At 39.9% G+C, this 21,206-nt stretch overlaps 1 protein-coding gene across 8 annotated transcripts in view; it reads right to left on the bottom strand.

Annotated features, from left to right (window-relative positions):
• Positions 1-21,206, bottom strand: part of LOC105492660 (formin like 2) — a 311,463-nt gene that overhangs the window by 74,010 nt on the left and 216,247 nt on the right. For all 8 annotated transcript variants that reach the window (XM_011759889.3, XM_011759886.2, XM_011759891.2 and 5 more), the window contains exons 5-7: positions 18,310-18,393; positions 14,802-14,954; positions 233-341 (exon numbers count right to left, since the gene is read on the bottom strand). In XM_011759889.3, coding sequence (XP_011758191.2) covers positions 233-341; positions 14,802-14,954; positions 18,310-18,393 — 346 coding nt within the window. The remainder of the gene's footprint in view (positions 1-232; positions 342-14,801; positions 14,955-18,309; positions 18,394-21,206) is intronic.

Here is a 21,206-nt window from a genome sequence, read left to right as displayed (position 1 = left end):
ATCTGAGCCTGTTTTTGTTTGTTGTTTGGTTTTTCTTCTTTTTTAAAAAAATTTCAACAGCTTTAGGGGTACAAGTAGCTTCTGGTAACATGGATAAATTGCATGATGATGAAGTCTGGGCTTTTATTTTACCCATCACCCAAGTAGTGTACATTGTACTCAGCAGTGATTTCTGAGTCTGATTAATTCAGGTTTGTTTTTTTTTTAAAAAGAACCAGAAGCTCCAACATACCTGATAATTCATGATGGCACGTAAACACATGATACAGACATGTACATCATCTTTCTTACTCACTAATCTTGAATTTTTCAGAGTTCTTCTGCTTGGCAAGGTATTATATCTACAAACAAAAAGAGAAACTTCTATAAAACAATAGGTTACTTTCTTAGCAAAGGCACATGCACTTAACAGACACTACTCTTTACCAGTACCAAAACAAGGATTGTAGGTTAAAACCACCACCAAATGGCAATGGTAAGATTGATTTCAACCTCTAAAATACAGCTTTATAATGTGTCACTCTGCCATAAGCCCATCTTGGGTATGCTTGTTAACACACTTTTTGGAAGTCTCAGAGACTAGCACAACTTTAAAAAATAACCACACAGCCACTGTGACCCAAGCATATATCATCTTCTTAATCTACATCTGAAGTTCTTCCCCTTCCTCTATCATTTTTATTTTAACCTCAGTCTTATATTTCTTTAATGGAATCACTTGCTAAGTACATGACTGTTTATTCGAGTTTTCATTTTTAGTTGATAGCAATAGCTTCCAGTATAAAACAAAGTAATCTAAGATTAAGTTTTAAAAAGAGTAATTTCAATGGAATCAACCGCCTTTTGTAACTCAACAATTAATATAATTTAAATTGTTACAAACAAACAATATTATTTAATATTCATATGCAGCAATGATCGAGAAGATACACTGACTAACGAAAACCAGTCTCTACGGAAAATGGGAGAGGTTATTCTCTACAGTGCCGTATTTCTGCATCGCTTCGAAATATTAATACATTTTCATTATTCCAGCAAGTAGACCAACCTTACACATTTATTTGTTTGTTTCTTTTTTTTTTGTGGAGACAGAGTCTCGCTCTGTCACCAGGCTGGCGTGCAGTGGCACGATCTCAGCTCACTGCAACCTCTACCTCCTGGGTTCAAGCGATTCTCCTGCCTCAGCCTCTGTAGTCCCTGTGGCTGGGACTACAGATGCGTGCCACAATGCCCCGCTAATTTTTGTATTTTTAGTAGAGATGGGGTTTCACCATGTTGGCCAGGATGCTCTCGATCTCTTGATCTCGTGATCCACCCACCTTGGCCTCCCTAAGTGCTGGGGTTACAGGTGTGAGCCACCGCGCCCAGCCTTATTTGTGTTTCTTAAGAGGTGTAATGTAGCACATTCTTTCTTTTTGTTTATTGATCCAGTTCTTGATCTATATTGCAACAGTCTCTTTCTAAGAAGCCAAAATGTCTCTGTCATTATTTTCTGGAGTGTAGAAAGCAACAAAATTAATTAGAATAATATTCTACTTCCCGAACATTAACACAAAGGGCTTCTATTTGTTGCAGTAGATAGCTAATCTCAAATATATTTTTCTGGATCAACATTTAAAATATATTTAATATGATGTATCACATACATACTTATTAACATTTAAGGACTTTAGAAAATACACAATATATAAATGTCAATAAAAACAATGAGAAACTTGTTTATTAGTTATATTCTATGCTCAAAAACAATAGAGCTAAACTTTTTTCTAAAATGTATGGTATTTGGTTTAAAAATTATTTTCTCCAATTGTTTGTTTATATAAAAACAGAGTAGTAATAAAAGGTAGTATCTGAACTTGTATGTCTAAAAAATAACATTATAAATTTAAAAACCACCATCATGGCCAACAACAGCAACAACAAAATCATAGCACTGACAGCTGAAGAGCTATGGTATCATTTACTCCAATCCTTTCTTGATACAGTTAAGAAAACGGAAGCCCAGAGACATTACATCTACATGGCAAATAAGAGATGAGATGAGACCAGGCAAAACCACAAGTCTCCTCACTGCGATTTAGGACAGTCACTTTCTACCAGTTGCTCATCATCAACCTGACTCATCAACAATCTGCTGGGTGACCATGCGAAAAGCTACCGCCTACAGCTGTCTGTGCTGGCTAGTTCCTGATCAAACGTTCACATCCTGTCATCCTGGCAGTGTTTCCTGCTTCAGTCCTAGACAGGTGTCATTTCTCACCCCGAATAACTATTTCACCACGGAGAATTAAGTCTTAGTTTGTCAAAAACAGCAGCATATAGGCATCTCTTATAGAATACGGTGGCCAACACCTTGGTAAGCAAGTTTCTCTTTTTAAATCTTTATTCTATATATCACACTTATTAAGAAAGTGAGGACGTTTTTTGACTTAATAGGAAATTTTGCTCTATATTTTCGAAACATTTTAAAAAGGATTTCCTCTCATTAAATAAACACACCCTGAGAAATGTCATAATTCTTTTCCTCTGAAAATAAACTTTCAAAGGACTCAACTTAGGATGATCTTAAACATACAAGACTAGATTTTAGGGACTATGCCATGGGTTAGCATGTACATTAATCAATTCTTCATCACACACATTTTATGGAATCTGACGATTTCTGTAACTGGATATTTAGTTTCTTTGCTTTAATTACCATGTGAGCAAATGACTATTTTAAAAAAACAAAACAAAACAAAAAACACAAAAATAAAAAACAGGTTTTGAATTCAGCTCCAATGCATGATGTTGATACCATGTATTTTTTGGAGACAAGGGTCTCACTCTGTCACCCAGACTGAAGTGCAGTAGCATGATCACAGCTCCCTGCAGCCTCAAATTCCTGGGCTCAAGAGACAATGCCCAGCTAATTTAGAGACAGGGTCTTGCTCTGTTGCCCAGGTGGGTATCGAATTCCTGGCTTCCCAAAGTGCTGAGATTACAAGCATGAGCCACTGCGTCCGGCAGAAGCTCACACTATCTAATAACTACTTCCCTGAGATGGCTTTACTGACACTAAAACAGCAACAGAATTAGGACTTACAAGTTATTGGCCACTTTACCACAACAAGAACACCTAGACAAGGTAAGCAATCTAGAGGAAATGGCCTCTGGTTCTCGCCACCAGCCACAGGAAATCAAATCAAATCTCTCTTTTAAGCCCCAAAGTTGTCTTTAGTAAGTACCTATTGTTTATGCTAAACATTACTGAGATGGTCTAGGTTTAGGTTTGCCTTAAGAGAGAGGGCTAACTAGATAAGGGGATCATCACGTTCTTCCTCAATCACCCTGTAGGATGTCTCCTAGAAGGCCTTTTTAGATGGAGAGCTGGTCCTGATCTACCCGATAAAGCAAATTTGCAGATTTCTGTGATAAAGCCAAATCCCCCCCACAATACACAGGACTGAAGAACTAAATATCATTAGAAAAACTCAGTTTTGAAAATCTTACTATCTGGTGTTGCAAATGTCTACCTAGATGTCAATAAGGCTGAATTCAGTGATGAACAGTTTCCACAGGAAAAAAGATGAGGCGAACTGATTAGTGCCCCAAAACTCTACTAAATATATGAGTCACACTGATTCACTTAAGTAAGGTTAAAAAAAAAAATCACGGAAGTATTCCGTTACCAATTAACATTCAAACTGCTCAAATGAAACTAGTTATAACTATATAATAATGTATGTACATGATGCTGTTGCATAATCATCTTAACACAAATAAATCAATTCAATATACTATCTTTGAAAGAGAGGATAAGGCAGCCTGCATCCGGTCCTTTGCCACAGCCCTCTAGGCTAAACTTTCTTCGTTTTCCAAACACTGATCACCCTAGTTTCCCTATTTGAATAAACTTTCTACAACGGCCTGAGCTTTGCAGGGATTAAGCCAGTGACTCAGTAGGAGGCATAAGTACCTCCGTGGTAAACTAACACCCTTGGCATGTGTTCTGTCACAGAAGTACATAAAGTGAAACCGGTTACTATAATATTTTCTTCCTGAAGCTATTATGAAACTTCAAATAATTTGAGCAGAGCCAAATTGGAGAGTATCCCTCCAATTCACTGTGTACTCTTCAAAAGCTCCAGTGAGAGGCAGCATCAGTTTCTCCATGGACTCCCATGGATAATTGGGGCACATGAGCTTTATTTAGTCCTGTCCTATGTAATACATCTTGCGTGATCCCAGACTCTGTCAACAGCTAATGGTGCATGTTCCCTAAACCGAAATTTGACATCAGTTTCAGCAGCAATGTACTCCCCTGGGCCCTCCACTCCACCAGTAGTTCTCAAATCTCAGAGGAGGGAGAGGCAGGAGAGGAGAAGGAAGAAGAGGAGGAGGGAGAGGTGCTTTGAAGATACTCCAACTCCATCCTGCCCCTGCCAGAGAGGCTGCCAGGCTGCTGGTTTTCACTGTGATTGCAGCTACTGGTTTTCAAGGCTACTGTGGAACTGGAGAGGGAGGGATGGGAATAAGAACAAGTTAAAATGCCACAAACCTTCCTGCTCTGAGAATCAGTCCCTTTTCTTGAATAGATGCTCCCTGGGTTACTGCAAGACTTTAATTTCTAGAGTTCTGAAAAAGTTTATTCCAGTAATTTTGCCAGTTTTCTTATCACTTTTATGGATGAGAACATTTTCAGAGGGCCTTAATTCAACCATTTCACCAGCCCCTTCCATAACAGACATTTGGAGACCATATCCTGTCCAACCTATTCATTCTGAAGCGTAACTTTCAAGTTGATGGGAACCGGTCTAAGAAGGTGCCGGAACAATCAGGTCCCTCTGGTGACTTAGGGGAGGTTCCCTGAGATGTGAGGATTGGAGAGGACTCCCTCAGATTCCAAAGAGAAAAACAGGAAATGAAATATGGAGAAGTTGTGACCCACTTCCTGGACCACTGAGGCTGATTATCTAAATGCCATCCTGATAGCCTTTCTTCTCCCAGGCTGGCAAGCAGAGCCTTTGGGGCCCTGGATGCCTGTACACAAAAGAAGGTCTTCCCAGAGGCAGAAAATAGCTGAGTCTAATTTTTGGAGCTCCTGCCATTTGTAGAAAAATACAATGGGGAAGGGATATCTAGGGCTGATTTTGTAGGGAAACTAACAGCACCAAATTTCCCAGGCCCTCTCCTACATCAACTTACAGAGCTGCCTGCTAATTTTCCACAGAACTAAAACTCTAAATGTTACCCTAGCATTCAAAGATGAGATTCTGTCTTGGAAGAGTTGCCAGTTAGAATTCACAAAGCTCTGCGAATGCAGAAAGAAGCAGATTATAGATTACAAAACTGACTTAAGATCATAACCAAACAAATTACTCCAAACCCTTGTATTAGTGTTATGCATATCTCAGCAGGTACCAATAGTTATACGTACATAAAATATTAATAAAAGAAAAAGTTGTAAGTCAATGCTAGCATGAGTGGTAGACATTAAAAAACTAAGCAATTTTACAATTTTTTTTTTTTTTTTTTTTTTGAGACAGAGTCTCACTCTGTTGCCCAAGCTGGAGCGCAATGACGCGATCTTGGCTCACTGCAACCTCTTTCTCCTGGGTTCAACCAATTCTCCTGCCTCAGCCTTCCAAGTAGCTGAGATTACAGGCATGTGCACCACGCCCAGCTAATTTTTTTGTAGTTTTAGTAGAGATGGGGTTTCACCATGTTGGCCAGGCTGGTCGCGAACTCCTGGCCCGCAGTGAGCTGCCTGCCTTGGCCTCCCAAAGTGCTGGGATTACAGATGTGAGCCACCACACCCAGGCGCAAGTATCTTTTTTTTTTTTTAACTTCCTTTTTTTGTTGTTGTTGTTGTTTTGAGACAGGGTCTCACTTTGTCACCTAGGCTGAAGTGCAGTGGCATGATCTTGGCACACTGCAGCCTGGACCTCCCATGTTCAAGTGATCCTCCTGCCTCAGCCCCCCAAGAAGCTAAGACCACAGGCAGCGCCACCACACCCGGCTAAGCAAATGTTTTTTAAGAAATCTACACAGAACATTTCCTATTTAGTACTAAGGTGACAGCTGCACCCAGCCACCTACTTAATGCTCAACAATGAATCTATCAAGGAACACAAATGAAACACCTCAACCTGCACAGCACCAGCAGCAGGCGCTACAGGGAAAGAAGCTATTTTTGTTAGTGAGCTCCAACCACCAAGCGAAACCTGAATTTTTGACAGGAGGGCAAAAAGAAAGCAAGGCCAGCAAAGAAAACCCGGAGAAGCAGCTCTCATGGATCTGCCGAACCACAGATCAGGAATTTCTCTTGCCAGATACCTGTTCATAGGCTGAATTATATATAAAGCTAGTTAGTGTTCTCGTTAAAGTCATGTTTTGCTGACCTTAAACCATTACTCATCACAAAACAGTCAAAAAAAAAAAAAAAGGAGTGGGGGAGAGCTACAAAATTTTGAGCTAATCCTTCATGTTTAAAAATATAAAGTAGTACATTCCTAAAAATAATAACAATGGGTGGTAAACATAAGTACTAAGTGGTGTGTCTATGAAAATTTTGGAGTGGAGGAGAAAGACCTCCACTCATAAGCTAAAAAGCTAGAAGAAATCAAACACTGGATTTACTCAGAGATTTATATCTGTAACGATATGGTTTGACTGTGTCTGTACCCAAATCACACTCTGAATCGTAGTTCCTATAACCCCCATGTGTCATGGGAGGGACCCAGTAGGAGGTAATTGAATCCTGGGGGTGGTTACCTCCATGCTGTTCTCATGATACTGAGTTCTCATGAGATCTGATGGTTTCATAAGAGGCATTTCTCCCTTTGCTCAGTACTTCTTGTTGTCGCCATGTGAAGGACATGTTTGCTTCCCCTTCCACTAGGATTGTAAGTTTCCTGAGGCCTCCAGAGCCATGCTGAGATGTGAGTCAATTAAGCCTCTTTCCTTTATAAATTACCTGGTCTCGGGTATGTCCTTATAGCAGCGTGAGAACAGTCTAATACAAGTAAAGTATCAAGCACTTAGAAAACACCAAAATGGGTCAGGTGCGGTGGTTCTCGCCTGTAATCCCAGCACTTTGGGAGGCCAAGAGTTCAAGACCACCCTGGCCAACATGGTGAAACCCCACTCTACTAAAAATACAAAAATTAGCTGGATGTGGTAGTGAGCGCTTGTAATCCTAGCTACTTGGGAGGGTGAGGCAAGAGAATTGCTTGAATCTGGGAGGCGGAGGTTGCAGTGAGCCGAGATCACGCCACTACATCCCAGCCTGGGTGACACAGTGAGACTCTGTCTCAAAAAAAAAAAAAAAACAAAAACCCACCAAAATGGAAGCCGTTGCTCACCCAGTAATGTCCTGAAGTAACTGTGATCACCCATCTATTGTCTCAACAATATACACATATTTCTAGACATTTAGACTTATTCTAGTATGTGAGTTGTGTACATGTCTATCTTTCTCCCTGAGCTTCAATACCCAGACTGCATAATACCGCAGAACCCTGAAAGAATGTTTCCTGAATTGAACTAATCAGGCTTTCCGGGAGTCTAGCAAGAAGGTTTTCCACAAGCCTTCTATGAAGCTTCCATGCCAACATTTGTAAGATTCATAATATCTAAGCCCTAATGGGAACAAGTAAAAGAAAAGGTGTATTTTCTCTGTTACAAAAAGCATTTTTGTAAGCAAAATGCAGTCTGTCACACTATTCAGATCTCAAACTAATATCTACCTATAAATAAAGAATAGTATAGAACTCCCTTGGAAGCTGATGTAAGGGTTCAACCCACTGAAATGCAACACCAGTGAGGTATGTTACAGAATTTGGCAGAATTGTACCAGTCTTTTATGGTTCCAAGGTCTGGGCTAATAGAACTTTAACCAAGAGTTGGGGTTTTAGGTTTCCTCTTTCTTACCCTTCAGACATGACATCACTTGGGCATATTTTTTCTATCAATTAAACTCATAAAATATACGATGCTAAAAAAAGGAGCCAGGCATTTTTCTGACTGTCTCTACAGCCAAAAGAAATAGAGCCGAAACAGTCGAATTCAGATAATTCAAAGGAGACGAAGAGAGATCAAGAAGAGACAGAGGGAAAGAAAGAAAAAAGTAAACAAAAATCCTCGTGAACTTTTTTTTTTTTTTTTTTTTTGAGACGGAGTCTCACTCTGTTGCCCAGGCTGGAGTGCAGTGGAGCAATCTCAGCTCACTGCAAGCTCTGCCCCCTGGGTTCACGCCATTCTCCTGCCTCAGCCTCCCGAGTTGCTAGGACTACAGGCGCCCGCCACCACGCCCGGCTAATTTTTTGTATTTTTAGTAAGGACAGGATTTCACTGTGTTAGCTAGGATGGTCTCAATCTCCTGACCTTGTGATCCGTCCGCCTCGGTCTCCCAAAGTGCTGGGATTACAGGCGTGAGCCACCGTGCCCGGCCCCTCATGAACTTTTAAATCAGGCACTGAAATGCTGTCTATATGTCCCATTAGAGGACCAGATAAGAGCTAGATCAGAGCTTCTAATCAAAGGTTTCAGTGCATACTTTTTGAACGGAGAAAATGAAAGGGGAGGCTGGCGACCCATCATGTGAATGGAGAGTCATTATTAGCCTGATTTTTCTGATTTTTCATTATATTATATTTGTCAAAGGCATTTGCTACTGGGGGGCTAATTAATCAGGACATAGCCCCATGTAAAATGTGTCCAAGGAAACCATCTCACTCCCGTGACCTTTAAATGGACATATTTCTATGTTCTTCCCATATTATCCCCTTTTCCAAAACCTACAAAATCACTGCCAATGAGCTGCAGTGATGATTTCACAGACTAACCTTCAGAATAGTACATAAACTGGCTCTAATGACTTGCAGCTAGGCTCATCTCTTCATTGTCTCCTAAAGGAAGCCCGCAGTCTTACCACTGAACCTTGCTCAGACCACTCTCCTGACTTCTCCCTCTTCCCAGCCACTCCTCCAGGTCTTACTCAGTGTTATTTCACATCCATACCAAGTCTCATAAATCACTCCCTAGGTTCTGCCGTTTACTCTCACCTCCACATTTCCGTATTGTTAGAGTGTGTTACACTCACACGACATTTCACATATATGCTCATGTACACACGCATGTGTACACACAAACATATGTATACTTAAGTCCCTTGTCAGCCACAAATCATATACAAATATATTATTTAATATATCTCTCTGTCTCCTTAACCCTTGGCAAGGCACCCTTTACATACTAAGTCCATAATCAATCTTGCCCGTGAAGGCACTGGACCACAGCTACAAGAATTTGCTGAGGCCTCTTCAGTGTTTCCTCCAATCCTTGATAAGCCACTTCAATTCAAATCCTGCCTCCTTCACTTACTGTTCGACCCAAGGCAAGTTGTTTAACTACTACTTCAGGTCCCAGTTTCCTCACAGTGGTAGTAACAGCAGCAATCTCACAGAGGCAGTAAATTGTGATCAGCAAATCCCCTGAGGCCCTTAGTACAGTGGCTGCCACACAGCGGACATTTAAGGAAAGCCTTTCTCACCAATAAAAATTACATCAATGCTATCTGTATCTTTGTACTACTGAAAAATACTTGTAAGAATTACTTCTATGAAAACCATCGCCAGGAATGGGATTGCAGTGTTAAAAATACATAAACAAGGACCTACATTTGAATTCTTCATCTCTTCACGTAAATCCACTAAGTACATTAGTGGCAAATATTCAGATGAGGACTATTCACGAAATGCCATTCCATTAAAGTAATTATCTTGCCTAGGCATGGTGGCTCACGCCTGTAATCCCAGCACTTTGAGAAGCTGAGCAGGAGGACTGTTTGAGACCAGGAGTTTGAGAGAGGCCTGGGCAACATAGTGAGACCATATCTCCACAGAAAAAATTAAAAATTAGCCAGGCATGGTGGCACACACCTGTAGGCCCAGCTACTTGGGTTGCTGAAGGGGGAAGATTTCTTGAGCCCAGGAGGTTGAGGCTGTAGTGAGCTATGATTGTGCCACTACACTTCAGTCTGGGCAACAGAACAAGATCCTGTCTCAAAAAATCATCGTCATCGTCATCATCATAAGAAAAACAATTATTGCTCTTAAGAAAAACAAACTTGCTCTGGAGGAGTGTAGAAGAAATACTAATGGTAGTTAAGTGTATTAAATGCAATGTGGATCTTGGTGTTGTTTTTAAAGAAAAGATATTTGAAAATAAAACATTGCAATGGGAATACATAAACTATGGGCATATTCAGAAAAGCAAAAGACGACAAAAAATTTTTAAGGAAGAAATGAGCAGGATTATATAATTGTTTTGAAATTATCATCCTTGGTTACAAGGATCAATAGCAACGGTGAATCCTGGTTTTTGTCTCATGACTCTGTCTCTCCACTGGACAGCTCTCCACCTCCATCATAAAGCACCTGTTCCTGAAAGGACGGGTTCTTCCCTCTTTCCCTAGCACTCCTTATCTTTATATAGGGCTGTGCTCAACTCATGTTCTTTCACTTCCCCTCCACCTGCAGCAACCTTTCCTTACCCTGAGGACCAACTCTGGACATTGCCTAAAGTCCAGTTTAAATTTGTCCCTTCCTCCAAACCCTGAGTTAGCACTCCACCTCTTTCTTTAAAAACTCATTAACTTACTATGTCATTTCTTACTCGAGTTAATAGCATTAATTTGGACCTTCTTAAAAATCAGAAAGTATTTTCTCTTGCATCTGAAATAACACAGCCTTTGTCCTCACAGATCTGATGTGCACATATGTCCCTATAGAGCATTGTTAAATTTAGTAAGCTCTGTAGCCACGCTGACAGAAACCTGTCTTAACTGAAGGCACATCACATTCTAATTTTAGGAGACAATATAAACCAGGTCTCTACTGCATCAATAACAATAGTTTCCCTCTAGCCTGACAAATACATGGTAATACAGAATCCAATAGCTGATATGACTCAGGGGGTATGTTATGACATAAAATGTTTAACAATCAATTTTGAATAATTAAAAAGTAAAGTATGACTACAAGGAGGAAAAGGTATGTCAACATTAGAATTTGGTAAAAAAAAAAAAAAAAAAAAAACTTGTTTTTTAGAATGCAGTGTTTTTCTTTTTTTTCTTGAGATTGAGTCTTGCTCTGTCGCCCAGGCTGGAGTGCAGTGGCATGATCTCAGCTCACTCAACCTCTGCCTCCCAGGTTCAAGAGATTCTCATGCCTCAGCCTCTCAAGTAGCTGGGATTACTGGTGTGCACCACCCCACCCAGCTAGTTTTTGTTGTTGTTGTTTGTATTTTTAGTAGAGACAGTTTCACCATGTTGGCCAGGCTGGTCTCGAACTTCTGACCTCAAGTGATCCTCCCACCTTGGCCTCCCAAAGTGCTGGGATTACAGGCGTGAACCACTGTGCCCAGCTGAACACAGTGTTTTCCATTTTTTCTTTAATCATGCCCATTTACAACGTGTTTTAAATTTCCTGAAATCTCATTTTTTTCTTCCAAGATTAACCAATCCTTTTGCCAAGTGGTATCAGATAAGATTACTATATCTGTCTTATTATCGGGAGATTAAAAAGAAGGAACTAAAATCTGCATTTGGGTACAGAAGACATATACTAATTAAACAAAGCTACCAGAATAAATCATCTTCATAGAGCATGAATTTATATATTTTTTCTTTTTCAAAGAAAAAAAACAAAAAACCAACCTGTGCTTTTAAAATGCAAGATACTGTAAAGGTTCAAATTCTAAAAATGAGGAATCATAATATGATAACAGAGTGTATCAAAGTTTAAAAGGCAGCAGGCTTTATTCTAGTACGGCATGTCGGCACAAAGCCACAAGGTTATCATATAATATCATGGAGAGCAGTCGGAACGCCCTGCCACCATGCCCTGTGAGCTCGCTTGGATGTCGTTTTCACCCGTGACTTACGAGATTTTCCGGTTTGAAGCCTCATCATCAGTGTGTAAATTGAAGCTGCTCCAGAGGCAAGAGGGGAGAAGCAGCTGTAATGGCAATGGAACTGAAAATACTCAGGCAGAGAAACCAATGTGGTGATGGCATGAGAGATTAGTGAAACCAGAGGAGGAGGAGACAGCAGGATGAGAAAGGACAAAGTGGAAGAGGAGAAGAAAATCAGAAATGAGGTGGTAGAAAGAAAAGGGAGGATGATAAAAAGAAACCCAAAAGTGAAGGCAGTGTGTGCAGAAGAGAAAGAAAGGGGAGAGAAGGAGGAAGAGAAAAAAATGTAAACAATCTTTGGGTACATGAAAAGCAACATGTACCACATGCCTGTACTTCTGATTGTTGTTTTTATGTCACAGATGCTATATCCAATGACCAAATACAGAATTAGAATCCAGACAAATCCACGAACCACAAGAGCTAGAAAACTATTGATATACATTGTTCAAAAAACAAAACAAAAATCTAAGCTTCAAGTCCTTAAGTGGCATGAAAGTTACTGCTGTGTCAGCTTTCTTGAACTACTAGAAACCATACAGCAGAATCAAAGGAAATTTCAGTGTTCTGTTCTTGAGCTTGAATTATTAAAACACAAAAGAGAAGAATGTGGTATTGGTTTCTTAGCTGGTCATCTTCAAGCACACCTGCCAACCAGAAACAGCACATATATAATTCCTGCTTTTTTCCAGATACAATTCCCTATCTCCATGCTTTTGGTCTGACTTTCCAATGTGAAATTAATTCTAGCAAGATCCACCTTGAACCAAAACTGTGAAGCAGAACAGGCTGGCCCTGGATGTCCCTCGATCTCCAGCATCCAGGGTTACATCCCTCTTTGAACCTGGGAAGTTTCCCAAATTTTCCCGATTCTTCTGCTCTACTGGAAAAAATACTTTAAAAAGTAAGCATACTGAATTATTAACCAGAAAAACGAATCCTTATTAAGGTGGTAGCTTGGCAAAATATGATACTTTCTAAGTGTCCAATGATAGAAAACTAAATTAAAATGTACTTTGTAAATTAAATCCCTTACAAATAATTAAACTAGTGGTGAAAATTTCCATTGTAGTACCAAGGTGAACAGGAAATTCTTCAGACAATTAGCCTTTCTTTATATATCTGCCAAAGCAGCCCATATATTCCTGCCCACATGTGAAGCTGATGCAGATTAGCAGGTTGCATAACCCTTGGCCTATTGCAAATATAATGAGGTGAATTGAAACACTGCTCTTAATAGTGAATCAATTCATTCTAAACCCATTAACATTTTCTTCCAGTTCTAAACAAGGAAAATCTGAATGATTTATTGGTGGTATCATACTCAAACATCAAATCCTTCGGCAGAACTGAACTTCATTACAGAGAAATGTTTAACTTTCCATGACCAAAACCCAAGTCAAAGGGACAAGAGGTAATTAGGCAACCAAATGCAAAGGTCTGAACGCCACATTTTCACTGACTGCAATTTGACATATGGATTCTACTACAATGACTGAAAACCCGGAGTGATCGTAAACACTTAGAGAAATAATGTCCTCTTGCCAGAGCATGCCTGAAATAAGACAGAAACACTTTAAGCAAGAAAGAGTAAGTAAGGGGGTAGGATAGAAAAAAATGAAAAGAAAGAGTAAGCAACATTTTGGAATGAGGGTCTTATTAATAAAATTTTGTGTGAAAATCATGAACTATAGAAAACCTTTACAAACTTGTTCTAGATGATATCTCTGTCCTGACAGGCAGGAGTTTGATTTATCCACCAATATACAATTTGTTCTAAGTGTTATGCCTGACAAATAAGAAGCATAAAAATATTTTTCCATGAATGAATGATTGTAGGTATGAGTGAACGAACAACCTCAGCAACATTAAACCCATTACTGGTATAGGTGGTCAGCACCAATCTTCCCTTAGCATCGTACTATTTTAGCCAGGAGAGATGAGAAAGGGAATACTTAGGAAGAAATAGAAGGTTGACAACTGGCCGGGCGCAGTGGCTCACGCCTGTAATCCCAGCACTTTGGGAGGCCAAGGCAGGCAGATCATCTGAGGTCAGGAGTTCGAGACCAGCCTGGCCAACATAGTGAAATCCTGTCTCTACTAAAACTACACCAAAAAAAAAAAAAAATTAGCTGGGTGTGGTGGCAGGTGCCTGTAACCCCAGCTACTTGGGAGGCTGAGGCAGAAGAATTGCTTGAGCCCGGGAGGTGGAGGTTGCCGTGAGCCAAGACTGAGCCACTGCACTACAGCCTGGATAACAAGAGTGAGATTCCATCTAAAAAAAAAAAAAAAAAAAAAGGTTGACAACTGAAGCATACCTAATCAAAGGAACACTGCTTAGTGGCATCTCACCAATACAAATGATCACTATGGCATTCTGTACCTATGGCTAACAAAACACCCCAGAGCACACAACCTGAGCTACCGCTGGAGAAATGAAAGAGAGCAGAAGGACAAAGGGTAACAAGGGGCTCTTTAGATCCCCAGATCGCTAAGTGCTGCCTCTACCCTGGAAACAGTACCTCCACCAGGATGTCAACATTTCCCTGGTTTCAAAACCTTATCTGCCTATGAGACTGCCCCGTTGTATCACTTGGCAGCAGAATTTTCTCACCTTTTGTGCTGAATCAAGGTATGGTGTTTCCAGAAGCTATTTAAAGTTATCAAACATCACCCAAGGAAAGAGCCCATGAACTCCTAAAGAAACTTTCATTTAGAGTCATTGTAAATGAAAGCGCTCTGTGGCAATTTATGAGATACAGTGCCCAGAATCATGAAAAGAAGTAGGACCCTGTTGTCCCAGTACACCCTGCCAAAGTTGCCTCCTGATTAAACGAACTCACCGCAGTGCAGAATGTCTTCCAGAGCGGGAGACACTGTTGCCCACAGGTGAGGGCAGGTTGCTCCCTCTGTGCAGGTCCTCGATGGACCTACTCCAGGGCTTTGATTTGTCCACCGAGCTCTCCACAGTACTCTCCACACTTTCAAAGTCAAAACTAAAACAAAAGAGAAATGCCATTGAAGACTGAAAAATTCACATTCACGTGTTTAAATGAACAGGTATAACTTGCTGTTCCTACAACACATCTGCACCTTAGTATGGAAAGTCTTTGTAAACAAAGAAAACTGGAAAGGAAATACAACGGAATTTCTATGGGCTCAGTGTTAGCTTTAAAAATACAGAATGACAAATAATGGGTCTGGCAAAAGAATAATGGAACAATGAACAGCAAAAATTAAATAGTGATATATTATTTGTATTTTATTTTATAAGGCTTGCTAACTTACCAGTCGCTAACATTGGTATGATGGAAGGGGGAAAAGATCTTACAGCTGTCTTCATTTTGCTTTAACAAGTCAATATGTTAGGCTTATACTAATTTATTCCTACCCATCAATTTTCACTGAGCATTTTCTCCCAGTGTGTTGGTAAGTGTACTTTTCCAAGCATGTGTGATACATTACTAGCAAAGTTATGGATTTGCTTTGATTTTGGAATCTCCTCCCAGTGTGGTGCTCTTTAAAGTCAGACTGTTGTTTCTCTGACATTTTTTGAGGTTATTACTCATGTTAACCATGTCAGAATAAATGGCAACTTAAGTTGCTCATTCTTATATAGTTTTAGGAACAAAGTTTTTAAACAGATAGGCTTTTGTGCTCCATACATTTCCCCCCTCACAAAGTCAGTAACTCTGCTTTCTCAAAAGAAAAAAAAAAGGAATTGTATTAATTGTTTCTATCCATAACAACACCTGATCAGACAGTAGAACAATCAGAAGGCAGCTACACTTAATATCCTCAGGAAAATTTTAGAGGATACTGCAGAAGAAAAAACAATAATACATACAATAAATCAAAGTATAACTTTATAAAAGTATAACTGCCAAAATAAAATATTTGGTTAGAATCTTCATCTGAAAATGAAATGACTTTCACCTACAAAAGACTAATCAGAGAGCAGAGACTGATGCACAAAGTCCGTGGAGGCATCTGATCACAATTCTGTCATGCCTTTGGCTGCAGGAGGGAATGCTGAACATAAAAGAGTCAGAATGAGGTAATCTAATAAAATTTTAACAGCTAAAAAGAGAAAGCTATCACTGAGATGACAGAAGGTAAGACGAGGAGGGCATCCTGAAATCACTCGTGGCACTGATGCCCTCGCTAGGCTACTCTGCAGCTCCCATGCCATTCACCGTGTGTTCCTCTCAGCTCATCCTCACTCTCACACAGCAGAAAAAGGAAACACACATAGAAATGAGTGCTTCTAGGCTGGGCGCAGTGGCTCATGCCTGAAATCCCAACACTTTGGGGAGGCTGAGGCGGGTGGATCATCTGAGGTCAGGAGTCTGAGAGCAGCTTGCCCAACATGGTGAAACCCCATCCCTGCTAAAAATACAAAAATTAGCCCGACAAGGTGGCGGGTGCTTGTAACCCCAGCTTCTCCGGAGGCTGAGGCAGGAGAATCACTTGATCCTGGGAGGCGGAGGTTGCAGTGAGCCCAGATCATGCCACTGCACTCCAGCCTGGGTGACAGAGTGAGACTCTATCTCACACAGAAAAGAAAAGAGAAGAGAAGAGAAGAGAAGAGAAGAGAAGAGAAGAGAAGAGAAGAGAAAAAGAAAAAGAAAAGAGTGCTACTTCTTTAGGGACGCACTATGAGCCTGTTGTCTCATATTTCACAGGCTAGGAAATTGTCATATGCCAAGGAAAAGCAAGAAATTTTTTCAGCCCATTAGTTTCAAGAAAGACGACAAATTATATATCTATATAAAATTTGTTATCTAATGAAAGCCAACCAAAACCAATAAGCAAACAGTGTAAAGCAATTGCTTGAAAAAAAAAAAAAACCCCCACAAAGGTACAAGATTGAGAAACAAAAGCTCTGAATTCTCATCTTTTGTGCGCTATTGTCTTACGCTAGAGACTACAGGAACTCCCTCATAGGAGCACCTCCTTTCCTGGTTGGTCTTATGTGAAGGCACATTTGGGAAAGCTGGTTGCCAAGCTCTATTGTCATGTAGGTAAAGGATTCATTAGAGCCAACAGAAAACATAGCATGCTATTCTTACCCATTCCTCCTGACATTTCTTAGTCTTCTCTGAATTGCATAAATATCACTCCAGATTTTAAAACACCCAACAGGGTAGGTAACAGTATTTTCTCTTGGCGTATAATATAAAGCATAAGGGAGACTTGCAGTGTTTGATGAAATGGAGATAGATACGAAACATCCTTTGAAGAGCATTTCTCAGGAAGGTAAGAACTTGTCTATTGGTTTTTCTTAGTCCATTCCATCTAATACATGAGAGGTATCAGAACTGAAACCTATCAAGACAGTTTCAGTCAATAGTTTCGCTTCTGCATCTATACGGTAGGAATAATTATACCTTTCTCTTCACAAATTCTCCAGGAAATGATGGGGATTATAAGATAACAGCCGATTAAGTCTTAGGACTCTTTTGGAGTGAAGAAATTAAAAAAACAGGTTACTACTTTTAAAACAAGAATGGAAAAGAAAAACACCACCAAGGCTGAAATGTCTTTCAGTCAAATTAACGAACATTATTGCTTCAATCTGTGTGTATGAGTGTGTCTGTGGATACTAGGATGTTTTTTGATTAAAGGAGAAAATGTGGAGAAGACAATGTCTCATTCAGATGTACACTTTTGAGTCTTGTAAATCATTCCGGAAGTCGAGAAAACAGGAGAATTTTAGGAAATAACACAAACAAGGTTAAATAGGTTGATTTTTCTTTCCTGCTCTGACCTGTTTTTACTCCCCTTCAGTTTATAGGCAGAAAATCAAAACAATACAAATACATATCAAGGAAAAAGGAACAGCCTCTTGTTACCTCTCCCTCCAGTTACCTCTTGTTACCTTGTTACCTTGTTACCTCTCCCTACCCACTGTATTTGGTATCTGTTTCTGCAATCATTTTCTATGCATTTACTAACATATATAAATATACATGGAGACATCATTTTTAAAATAAAAAGGGAGTCACTCTTTTGCATCACCTAGTGATTTATCACATACTTCTTTCACTAACTGTTAGACTATTCTTCCATATATATAACTTAAGCCCTAAAGAAAGCATTACTTTTGAAAATAAGGGCTCCTTTAAGGGTGATTTTTTTTTACTCACCTGTTTCACTTCTGCCTTAAAGGCATTTCTAATACTAATTATGTGATTTGTTTTTAGTTACCCAAATAGAAACAAACCTCCCTAAGCCCTAGCACATCTGCTTCTGAGTTTCTGCCCTTTGTGTGGTGTATAACTTTACCACTGAGTTGCATCTGCTGTGACCACAAAAAATTCAAATGTAAGCAAGCCAAGTTTTACTTACGTTACTGCGTACTGTGCAAATGAGAGATATTCCACTAGAACATCAAGACCTTTGTTTTCTTCATTCAGAAATTCTCTGACCCATCTGTTGGGGGGAAAAAAATCATTGGAGAAATTGATCACATGACCTGCCAAGGAAAGGACACAGTGCAAAGTTTTGGTTTTTTTCACCAGAAACTTTCATTGCCTGAAAGGACATAGGGAGGAAGGCCTAGACTACTTCACATGAGGCAGGAGCTTTTCAGATATGGTAACTAAGAAAACCACAACTTTTTAATGTGCAAAAATAAGGGCCAAAAAGTACACGTGGGCCATCTTTGCATTTTACTGCTTAGAGGATTTAAGATAATCTGTAAGAAACTTTCTTTAAAGAAGGCACTTGCTTAATGTACTTCTTCCACCACAATTGATCTACAGCCTGCTTGTGGAAGGAAGCAAGACTATGGACAATGAGGCAGACGGGGGACATGACAACATAACCACAAAAATCCAGGCAGGATTCCAAATCCAAGTTCAACTCCTTGGCACACTAAGCTACAGAAACCACTAAACTAGCCAATGAGAGACCAGTGTTTATGGGCTTCTAGAAATTCAATAGGGATAATGATTTGCTTAACTTTTTCCATGAATGTTAAAACCTTTTAAAAAGCTGCAGGCACCACATACCATCATCAAGGCCGGTAGATGACAAATATCAGGTTTTTAAAAAAATTCTTTTTTAAATAATAACATCTTGCATTTGAATGGTGCTCCACAGTTCATGGAAAATGTTTACACATTCTTATTTGTTCTTCATAATAATCCTGATAGGGGGTTCAAACACAATCTTTAGGGAGGTGGATGTAAAATGTCACCACCCCCTTTTACAGATTTCCTCCAGTGCATTCATCTTCAAACAACATATGGTACCTGATTAAGCCTTCACTAAGTTTCAAACTCCAACAAATAATAAGTCAAAAGATCTACTACTATCGCTGAAATGCCACTTAAGGTACATCTGCCACCTGCATTCCACAATGGTTACTTTCCTCCAGAAACACCAAGCTGAAAAGGTTGACCAGCTATGGACATGATAGCGACTACGGAAGCCAGTTTTGTTAGTTATTAAAATAACAGTAGGACAATTCTACTAAGTATCCCTTAAGCATGAGCAACCCCTTGAGGTCTTTGTCTTAAAAGGAAGAAAACAATCCCATGGAATCAGGATATTTGGTTTTTTGTTTGTTTGTTTGTTTTCATTTTTGGCAGGGGGAAGGGGTTCTTTGTTTCATCCTCATGCTCATTCTTTCTTCTAGTCCTGTCATCTCCATGATGCAAACCCAGCCCAGGTCTGCAGGTAGTTCCAGGAGGCAGCAAAGTGGGAAAGTAGAAAGCTTGCCTTGTGTTTTCCCCCCAAGTGCCTCAGAGAGGCAACTGCAAAACCTGTGCACTTGGCATAGCTGCCTGTAAACGTACAGCATTTAATTTAAGAGAGACCTGGACTAGCAACAGTGGCAAAGAAAATACTACCTGGTGGGCCTCACAAAGTGGCTTTGTTATGAGATCTAGACAAAACTAATGGGGCTGGCTACTGGTGGAGGCTGGAGTTTCATTTCAAAAGAGCCACATACACAATCTCACAGCATCTACTAGATACTTATTTTTTATTTATTTTAATTACTTTCTATGGTGCTAGGTCTCAGGAGACATTGATCACGTTTAAATACTAGTAATTAGAAGCTTAGAAATAGTAAAAAGAATTTTTTCTTTTTTGTGACTGGCTGGAGACGTAAAGTCTGGAACTCACTATCAAAATCTGATGATTAGAAAATCTTTAAATTCAAGCCCCTTAGCCTGCTTAGGCTTTTCCATTGGTCTGGTCTATGGGCTCTGATCGTACAATTTAAACTGGTCCTTGGTGGTGGGTGTCTTTTTAATATGAAAAATAATCATGGTGGGGGTAGGGGCAGATTTTTCAGGGCAGTCTCAGTTTCACATATTCTTAGTGGCTCATAAGAACACACGAATTTAGGAGCTAAGAGAAACAACCACTGTCATTTCTTCTGGTTGATTTTCCAGACGCAGCCTCTGTAGAGTGCAGACCATCCAGAATGCACTCAGTGCCTGCCCTTGTGTCAACCACCGGCTGGCACTTCCATCTCACTTGGAAAGTTCAGCCACCAACTGGACAAGAGGCAAGTGACCTACAGATGAAAAACTCAATTTTTTTAAGGTAGGAAATAGCCAAGTACAGCCAGAGCTACAATTCACTTAACATGCTAATATGCATATGTTTTAATGCAGGGATAAAGAACACTAATGGCTTCTCTTACTTCACTGCAGTGTCCTTATCCAGGCCCCCATCTCCACTTCCTGACTTTGAGCGAAAGGGCCTCGAAGACAATTTTCTGAGTAAAAGGTTACAGCCTGCTGCCTACCTCCTAAAAGGGCAGCGAAAGTGTGACATATTCTACCCCTGATTTAATGTCATACAGTTACATTTTTTTCAAAGCTACAAGATTCTCCTCCTGGGATTTGATCTAGTCCTGACACCCCTGGCTGCCTTAGGAAAGAATGAGATCAGTCTTTCAGGGCTGGCTACTTTCCCCCCTTTATCAAATGATATCAGGCTAGCTTAGCAAAGTCATTTCAGCAATAAGGATATGGATAAGAAAAAAAGAGCCCCCATTTTTCTACTATCTCAGTCCCTACCCCTTCTTGACTTGGAACTTTCTGTATTGGAGAGAACCGGCCACTTTCAATCAGAGTTGAAAGTGAACTTCTACAGAAATGAAACAGTAAGGAAAGAAAACAGGTAAAGATAAAAATGGGCAACTTTCAAAGCAGTATCTGGAATCTAAAGGCATTCAAAGAATATGGATGCCTCATTTTGCAGATTTATGTAAATGATCATGCAAG

This window comes from Macaca nemestrina, chromosome 11, assembly GCF_043159975.1.
Source record: "Macaca nemestrina isolate mMacNem1 chromosome 11, mMacNem.hap1, whole genome shotgun sequence".
Classification (NCBI taxonomy): Eukaryota; Metazoa; Chordata; class Mammalia; order Primates; family Cercopithecidae; genus Macaca; species Macaca nemestrina.
The sequence above is the reverse complement of the archived record's forward strand: the minus strand, read 5'-3'. Positions and strand labels throughout refer to the sequence as shown.